The sequence below is a fragment of the Condylura cristata genome, unplaced genomic scaffold (genome assembly GCF_000260355.1).
Source record: "Condylura cristata isolate star-nosed mole 26May11 unplaced genomic scaffold, ConCri1.0 scaffold00006, whole genome shotgun sequence".
NCBI lineage: Eukaryota > Metazoa > Chordata > Mammalia > Eulipotyphla > Talpidae > Condylura > Condylura cristata.
Genome location: NW_004567107.1, coordinates 39500264 through 39509808, shown reverse-complemented (window position 1 = coordinate 39509808; position 9545 = coordinate 39500264). Strand labels below are relative to the sequence as shown.

Genomic DNA, 9545 nt, shown 5'->3' with positions numbered 1-9545 from the left:
TCTGTATGCACAAATAAATAAATCTTTAAAAAAAAAAAAAGAAAAAAAAAAAAGAAAAAAGTTGTATAACCAGACACTGCAAAATCCCTAGGCTAGATGAAAAATTTATTTTCACTATCTAGCCACATCTTTCACTTAAATCAGATGCCTGGTACCTGTCCTGGATGCCCACATTACTTTAGTCTCCCAGTACTAGTTCCAGTAGGGCCTCTATGTCTAGTCTACCCCACACCCAGTCCAAAAGTGAGCATTTCTGAGGTTCACCCCCCTCCCCTGGCCTGTTCAATAAACTTTTCCCAGAGGTGTTAGCAGTTGTAAATGCTTCCTGTGTTATATTCAATTAGCATATTTACATTTTAATAGGCCTCTTGAAAGACACTCAAGATGTTAACTTGAGTAACTACTATAATGGTGAGAATTCTGGGTGCCTAGCATAAGAGAAAACTTGGGATGGACAGCTTTTCTCCCTACCACCTCTGAGACCACACAGGCTGTGACTGTGATTAGAGATTTGTGTTACTATAAAGACTTCTGGCAAGCAGCTGGGCAGCTTGTATGTAGTTTCTGAACTCACAGGTAAGACTGACAAGAAAGAATTACAAGGAAGCATTTCACATTAGTCTTATATGCCATACTAAAATAAATGAAATCTAAGTATTGACACTTGCTTTTGTTGTGTCCTATGCCCTTTCTACTGACAAATAAGCTAATGCAGTGGTTCTTAAAATGTGATTCTTAGACCAGCATCAGATGGGAACTACTTAGAAAATGCAAATTTGGGGACCCTACTTCAGAACTATTTAATTAGAAACCTGGGGTTGGTGTGGGGTAGGGTGGAGTTGGGGGAGGGTTGGGTATAGCAAAGAATTTTAACAGGCCACCCGGGTAATTCTGATTCATGGTCAAGTCAGTGAACCACTGCGTTACCAGGCAGTTAAGTGGTGAAAAAATGAGGGATAAGTACCAGGTCTGTGAAAGGGGTGTGTGGGGAGGTGTGTTAGGAGAATTGGTACAAGGCAGGAAAGCCTCTTTTGTGTCTGTTTTCAATCAGAGTGAGAGGGCACAGGCAAATTGTCCCCACACTGCTCAGTACCTTTTTGCTGACTAGCCGTGGGGCTGCAGTGGAACCCGGAACTTCGTTATTGCCAGAGCAATAGTAAGACATCCGGTTGCAGTTACGATCAGCATTCTGAAATACACAACCAAGACTCCACAGTCAGCCAACAGTGATTCACTGGAAAGATGAACCGACCTTGGAAATCACAACCTGAACATTCATTTTTAATGTACTTCTTTGGGTTTCCTTTTTCTGGTTAAAAAGCAGCTGCCACAAATGAATATGAAGCAAAGCAAAGAAGGTAAAGGGATACCTACTTGCAACTTGCTTCTTATTAACAGTTAGGTATGGAGAAATCTACAGTTGAAAACTAATTGAGAACCAGATGTGCTGAACTGTAGTCCCTTCAGCATTCTTTGACTTGACAAAAAGAGCAGGATAAAACCATGTGAGAACAGTGCCTCTTAGTGGGTTAGTGTGGTAGGGTACCCAGTCTCCTCCACTGGCTCTAATACACAGCATTTAACAAATGATCAAAAAAGGACTTTGAAAAGAAGTTGGACAATAACTTCTCCCTGTTACAAAATAATTAGAAAATTCTTAAAAGTTATTACTCCACACAGAAATTTAACATTTTTACTTTTATTAAAAGCAACCATAATGATCGAAATTGCCCAAGATAGTGGCAGACAGTTTTTTTCCCAGGCAATCAGAAGATGGTATTGCTTAAAAGGATCTTGAATATGAGCTTGAACTATGGTGTGCTAGAGGCTGGTTAACAACCAGCAATCAGGGGAAAGAGACTGATTTGTAACAACTGCCAATGTCCAAGTTATAAATCCTTCTATGATAGCCCATTTCAAGTTAACATGACATCACTGACAGAACTGGGAAGAGATATATAGTAGTAAACAATTATATTGTATTCCCACTACACAGATACAATAGACATTAATGTAGATAATAGAAAAATGTAAAATAATTAGGAAAAAATGGAATAATTCTACATTTATGGACAAGTGGCAAAAGGGGTAGAGAATTCATGTACGCCCTTCATTCAGTTTTCTTTATCTTACTATCTTAACATTTATCCAAACTAAGGAATAAGGATCGGCACATTATCATTAACCAAGTCAAACACTTTGTTCAAACTTCACTAGCTTTCCCCCCAATGTCCTGTTTCTGTTCCAGGATACAATCCACATTGCATTTAAATTACCTTAGTTCTTAATATATCTTATTTAATTGCTAGTTCATGTAATTAAAATTTAACAATGTCTGTATTTAACAACTGGTTCAAAAGGTTCCTGAAAATTTAAAAATCGTCTCTGAGAAACTGGTACAAATCAGCTCCTGAACATGCCTGGGCTGATTTTAAAGTTTAAAAAAAAAAAAAAAGCATAGAATATCAATTAATTTCATGTGTTGCAACTTATAAATCATCAAACACTCCAGGGTTGGGTCCTGTGTTTTAGATGATTCTTAAGTTCAGCCAGAGTTCAGAACCTCTGAAGAGGTGAGGAGCAAAGTGAGACCCAGGGCAAGAACTGACTTGCCTGTGACCAAAGGCTGGCTGCAGCCAGAGCCCAGAGCCACGCCTGGTCTCCAGATTCCCTTCTCACAACATACCACCCCAAACGGGTGAGTTATAGAAGAGAACCTAGTCCTAAATCTATAGAGTTTGATTTATCCTAATTAAACAATTTTATTTTAAAAGCTTTGCCATTCCGAGGCCACAGGAAACTGGAAGGAAAATGCACACTAAGAGTTAGTAGCCTTATAAGAAAAACAAATCCACATGGAGTTATATACTTTAAAGGGTGAACTTTATGGTGTGTGGATTATTTCACAATTAAAAAAAGTTCTACAAACGAGAGACATTCAAGAAAATATACCTGACCAGCCATCCTCAAAACAATCAAGATCAAGAAAAGTAAGAAATTTCACAACCAAGAGATGTCGAAGGAGATATGACTACAAAATATAATGTGGGTTCTAAAACCAAAAATGAACAGTGGGGAAAAATTGAGAAACTCTGAATAAATATCAACTTTCTTTAATACTAATATTATTATTCATCAATTGAGACACAAATCTCTTTCTAATGTAAAATATTAAGGGAAACGGAATGTGATGTATATAGAAACTTTTTGATCTATATTCATGACATTTCTATAAATCTAAAACTGTTGTAAACTTTATCACACAAAAAGCAAAGAACTGATGATAGGAAAAGCAATATAGGGCAAGTCACCAACACTCAGTTTTTATTTTCTTATAGATTTGGCTTGGCTCCTTGGAATTATTGTTTAGGATAACTAATCTATGGGTGTCAATGAATATAAAAGGCATATATGAAAAACAAAATAAAATATAGTCTTTCTAGGGATCAAAAAAATTAAAGCTAAAAATTTTTTTGCTTGAAAATAAAATTCATAGTATTCATTGGTTCCATGTGGTTAAACAGCCAGGCTTTAAAAAACTTTCTTGTCCCTGCAACTTTCAGAATGGTTTCTAATCGTCAGAAGACCAATAGCTCTAAAGCTAAGCCTTAAAGCATTGAACCAACAGGCAATAGAAGTGACTGATTCTGTGTTGTTTCTCCTAGTTAAAATTTAAGACCAGTGTCTCTTTTCAGGCTTTGCCATTTTCCCTACCTTTGCAGACATGATGGTGTTCACTTCCTCGTCTGCTGCACAGTGTGTCCCTGCAAGGTCTGGGTTACTGTTGCTCATCATCCGGGCCTGCTGTAGCTTGGAACTCACGGCAGCTGCAGACGTGCGTCCGAATGTGTGGTAGCGGGGGTCAGGGAGAACAGTGGAGCTGCCTGCGTCCCGCCAGGAACACACATGTCAACAGAAAAGGGATCATCAGTCCATGACTGGACTTGAAAAGGGTGGGGGGAGGAGGCAGAGTAGAATGAAAACCCACTAGAGTAGATCTTGGAACTAGGCCCTTAATATCACATGCTTACGGAGGCCAAAAGGCAATGCTTTTGTAGGGTATAAGGCAAGTGGATGTGATGAGAACTGTCTTGAACTGAAAACACTTCTGGTAATAGACCAAGAAAAAACAGGTACTGTTATCCTCTTCACTGTAAAATTAAGGAATGTGGCTCTACCTTTTGCTGCATTCTGCTAGAGAACTGATGAAATCATAGCGTAAACAAATTTACAAATTTCATTCACACCCCCCCCACCCCAAACAAACACTAGTTGGGACTTGTACAACAAGTAGAAAAATGCCAAGTTTCTTCATTAGGGCTTGGAATTTTGTGAATTTGTTATATTTTTATAGCATGCTGATCAGGAATTCTGCTTGGCTATTACCTATGTAAGTAACAAGATGGAAGAAATGGGTTTTTATTGTTTCAAAAGTTTAGTAGGGGGGAAAAATGAAAAATGGGTGTCTGTTATCAAATATATTATTATTTTCTTAGCATTATTATCTTGACATCCTTGGTATCCTGACTTCATCTTTTTAAGAAGATTTTCAATTTAATAAGAAATTACCAAATGGGTAAGTACCAGTGAGCAATTATCAAGTAATCAGTTATGCTTAGAGTATAAAAGAGGGAAGAAGAGAGGAAGAAAGCAGGGGAGAAAAACCTAGAAATAAAATTTCAGTATTCATGAAATTTTGCATCATGCTGAAAATGTCATAATTTGATTTTACTTTGAATGATGTGGCAATGGGGTAGGGGTTGAGGGTCCCTGACCGCACCCCATGCTTCAGGCAACGCTACCTGACTTGGGCACATCCCTCTGCACCTCCGGCAGACGGAAGACGTAGTGCACATAGGAGGCCAGCAGGCAGTTCCTCCCGTGGAGGTCTTTGCTCAGTTCCTTGCTATTGTGCAGACTGTTAGCGATGGCCACCACGGACTCGAAGGCAAACTGGGAGAAGTTGGCTGAGGAATCAAGAGAAAAATGAGTAACCCCACAGCTGACTCTAACCAAACCCGAGGTGGCACGTTCTTGATTCACTGACAGAGAATCCTGACCACTGGCCAAGTGAAGCAAGGAGCTCAAGAACATAGCCTGGAATGAGGTGTTTTAGTAAGCTCCAGCATGGCCGCTCTGACTACTGCAAGCATTTACTTTATCTTCCTCCTCCAGCCAGCGCTGTGGTTTTACATGACAAAGACTTGAGTCTGTCCAGACACCCTCCCTCTCTAACCCATGCTATAAAGGGCTTACCCAGTGGAGCCTACAATGCCATTATCAGTATAATGTTAGACATGCAGACCCTCAGGCCCCACTCCAGCCCTAATGAGGCAGAATCTGCATTTAACCTGATGCCCTGGTGATTCTCACGCACACCATGGTGTGAGATGTGCTGCTGCACAACACGGATTCTTGGTTTACAGACCACAGCAAACAAGTCTGTGTGCTGTCAACCCCACAGTGGACTGTATGAGTCACTGACTTGCTATTTGCTTTTTCTGGAGGTCTAAGCCCCACATGTAGTTTTACCCTACTGATCCAACCTTGTGCCATTTTCTGTTCAACTGCAACTTCCCTTAAAATAAGTCTCCACATTCTGCTCTTTCTCACCCTTGTGATTCTGTCCATGTCCTAAACTAGAAAGCTCTCTTTGTGCCTACTTGCAAATTATCACCAGCCCTTTTGTGCTCAGCATGATCCCATCTCCTCCACAAAGCTCCCACCACTCCACCTAGTAAAAGGCTCAAGGGAAACAATCACAGGGAACTGTGTCCATTTCTAGGAGCAAGCTGGAAGCCCTTTGGGGGCAAATTTCTCATAACTCTCACCCCACTGTGTTTCCCATAAAGTCTGTCACAGCTAAGTTTTGAATAAATGCTTATAGACTAGCATCTTCTCTGCCGATCCCAACACCCTGTTGTCCCCACATGGTTTGCTATGGAGAAGAGGTTCAAATGAAGATTTTGTCTACTGACTAGTCTATATGAAATAGCTGGAACATGCAGTGTGCCAAATTAGGGGTGGGAGGAATAGAAATAAACCTCAGGGAACAGCAGTGGCCACTCCGCAGGAATCTAGCTGGAGAGGTAACAGCTACACATTAGAAAGTTTAGCCTACCACACAGGATGTCTTGTCTGGAACCACAGAAGACAACTCCCTGGGCATGCAGCAAACAGGGACTAAGAGGACGTTCCCCCATGTGTCCTAGCCAATTGCTCTGCAAGGCCCACCTACCCAGACTGATTCATTCATTCCACAACCCAGCTGTACTTATGTCTCTCCTGATGCTCTCATGCTTTTCTGCTTTTGACATGTTCATGCCATTATCCCCGCTTCTGCCTACTTTCCTCCTACCCTTCCTTCAAGAATCTGTCCAGCACCAGTCTGTCTTCCTTCCCTAGATGGATGTTTTTATGCCCCTGCTACACAGTAGGTAGCTGTGTCCTTTGAGGACTTCTGTCCTGTGCTATTGCTCTGCTTTAGTATAAGTCCCCTGAGGTCTAATGTGTTCTGGATTTGTCATCTCGCCTACAACTCAGCTTAATTCTAGATTTTGGATTTGCTGACACAGAATCATTTAAGTCCAGCTGAAACTGTGAACAGCAGCTAGACTTCTCTGGTATGAGGCAGGAAAACCACAAAAGCCAGTTTTAAAGTATTTCCAAACACAGTTTTAAAAACTGTGTTTGTGGTAATTAAAAACAAAAACAAAAACAAAACACAGGAATTTAAGGCTCTCCCTGGTGGAACAATGGATGAAGACGTAGCACTGCAAGCTAGCTGCAGCTTCTTCAGTGCGAGTTCAATCCTCAGACATGGTGTGGCAGACAGCTCCTGTTTCCCCACTGCTCCCTTCAGCAGTGTACTTCACTGATCTGCCTGTTTTGCTCCCCACTCTGTGTCTGGTAGATTCTCTCACAGCCCCTGCACCTCTGGCCTGTACCCCAGTTCTGTATGCATAAATAAATAAATCTTAAAAAAAAAAAAGAAACAGGCAATTAAGATATATGTTAAGATAGAAAATAGATGAGTGGTTGTCAGGGCCTGAAGGAAGGGGTGATGGGGAGTGAATGCAAAAGAGATCAGGTTTCACTGGGGACTATGGAAATAGACAGCATAGTTGTACAGTCATGTGCATACTGTGAAAAAACACTGAATAACACACTTTAAATGATTTTTATATGTGAATTAAATATTTATTTAAAAAATGAGCATAATGAATTTCAATTTAGAGAATTCCTTCCACTCTAAAGGTTGCATCTTGCTTTAAAATATTGTATGTCCTTATCAGTCAAGAAGACACAAATAACTGAGAGGTAAAAGAAAGTCATCAATTACCAGGAGTGGAATTTGATGGACTGTCTGTAATCAAACAATACATTTTTATTTTTAAAACTATAACTTAGGCCCTCCCTGGTGGCGCAGCAGGCTAAAGCACTGCACTGAGAAGCTAAAGCCACCTCCGCATGAGTTCGATTCCCGCCTGCCCCAGAGGTGACCACATGGTGTGGCAGACCTCTCCTGACCCACCCGCTGCTCCCCTCAGCAGTGTGCTTCATCGATCTGCCTGTTCTGCTCCCCACTCTGTCTCTGGTGAATCCTCTCACCCTCCGCATCTCTGGCCTGTACCCCAGTTCTGTACAAATAAATAAATAAATATTAAAAAAAAAAACTATAACTTAAAGCATTCTATTTTTTAAAAAAGATTTATTTATTCATACATACAGAACTGAGGTACAGACCAGAGGTGCGGGGGGGCAAGAGGACTCATCAGGACAGAGTGGGGAGCAGAATAGGAAATATGCTGCTGAGGGGAGCAGCGGGCAGGTCAGGAGAGGTCTGACATACCATGTGCATCACTCCCCTGGCCAGGGGTCAAACTCATGCTGCAATGGCTGTGCCAGCCTCATAGTGCTGTGCCTTAACCTGGTGTGCACCAGGGAGGGACCTTAAAGCATCCGATTTTATATATTTTCTAAAAATAAACCCAGAGAATTTTAAAAAAGAAAAACAAACAAACAAAAAAACAACAAAACACTGAACTTAGCCTTCCTGGACTGACATTATCAAAAGAAAGGAAGGTCACATTGTCCCTACTCTGTGGATTTCTGCCTCCCATTGCCTCCTCCCAGCCATGCAGGCCTCCTACCTGTCTGGCCAGCAATGACCATGGGCTGCACAGACAGCTGGAAGAGCTTGTCAAGAACCAGGTGCAGGAAGAGCACGAGGGGCTCCAGGCGGGAGGAGTTAAGGCAGATGATGCTGAGCTTCAGCTCGTGCTCCAGTGCTGTCTCACAGATTTTCTGATCCAGCACACGGATGGGGAAGGTCACTTGGCTCTCCAGAGAGTGGCAGAGGGTGAAGAACTTCTCCAGGTGGTTGTCCTGGGAAGGCAGATGGGAGGCCTCATGAGTGTCATTAAAGTTGTGGGTGGATTCACAAATGCAAACAGCCCTTTAGAGGCAGAACCTCTATGACACAGATGTTTCAGACCAAGGTTACAGACTGCTTTGTAAAGGGATGTGCACAAAATAGAACCTCTTGATAATTATTAATGAAGAATAATTTGGACTCTGACAATTTCTGTAAGCAAAGACCAGTATAATAGATAAATATACTGTCTGTATTATCAGAAAGGGGTCTAAACATTCAAAATTCAGACAGTAGCAGAAAAACAGAACTTTAAAAAAAAAAGGATGGAGATATGACAGAAGGAAATGAGGTAACAAGAGAAATAAATGCTTTAAACAAAGACTTCTCAGCCACATGGATCCTTCATTTGGATGCTTATTTCTGTGAGTTTTTTCTATGAATGGGCTTGTAAGCCCCCACAAAAAACTAAAGGTTACTTTTATTTTATCCATGTTCAGATTTTTATTGATATGTTGCTGGCTGGTTGTTATAGGGTACCATGCTACAACCCCATCTTCATTAGTAGCCTCTGGCTTTTATTTGAAGTTGACCTTGATATTCCTTACCTGGGTATGAACAGAAGAAACAGCTTGCACTTCAATATTAAATACTCCCTTATGTCCTTCAGCCCACTTAATGGGAGGATTCTGTGCAGGGACTTTCTGTATTAAAAAAAAAAAAAAAAATTCAATTCCCTCTCCTGATTACTAAAAGCAGAATGAAGCAACTTGACTATAAATGTCAGGATTGTACACATATAAAATTCCCTAGGAAATAAATATAATCGACAGTGGGATCAGCTACTTTTGTGCTCAAGTTGAGTTCTACATTCAACTAGTGACTTGACTTTAACAAGTCAAACTCTAAAGGCCCTTGTTTTCTCATGCTTGGAGAAGGGGCTTGAACGAGTGGTATTTAAGTTCCCATCCAGCATTGATAAATAATACTTAATTCTGTGAGTTGAAATAATATTTCCATAGTTTTCCATTCAGTCAATATGTCAGGATAAAGTATAGAATATCTTTTCACTTAGTGAAATCTTAGTGGTTTTGAGTGCAATTACTTCCATTTCAGCAAAATCTTTTTTTTTTTTTTTTTTAAAGATTTATTTATTCGTACAGAACTGGGG

General features: G+C 40.6%; 1 protein-coding gene across 2 annotated transcripts in view; it reads right to left on the bottom strand.

The window, feature by feature from the left end:
• DOCK8 (dedicator of cytokinesis 8) overlaps nucleotides 1-9545 on the bottom strand; it is a 197068-nt gene that overhangs the window by 63132 nt on the left and 124391 nt on the right. The window contains exons 19-23 of one of the 2 annotated variants that reach the window (XM_004677620.2): nucleotides 8983-9078; nucleotides 8154-8388; nucleotides 4803-4967; nucleotides 3715-3884; nucleotides 1094-1189 (exon numbers count right to left, since the gene is read on the bottom strand). In XM_004677620.2, coding sequence (XP_004677677.1) covers nucleotides 1094-1189; nucleotides 3715-3884; nucleotides 4803-4967; nucleotides 8154-8388; nucleotides 8983-9078 — 762 coding nt within the window. The remainder of the gene's footprint in view (nucleotides 1-1093; nucleotides 1190-3714; nucleotides 3885-4802; nucleotides 4968-8153; nucleotides 8389-8982; nucleotides 9079-9545) is intronic. The other variant, XM_004677621.2, reaches the window with a different exon arrangement.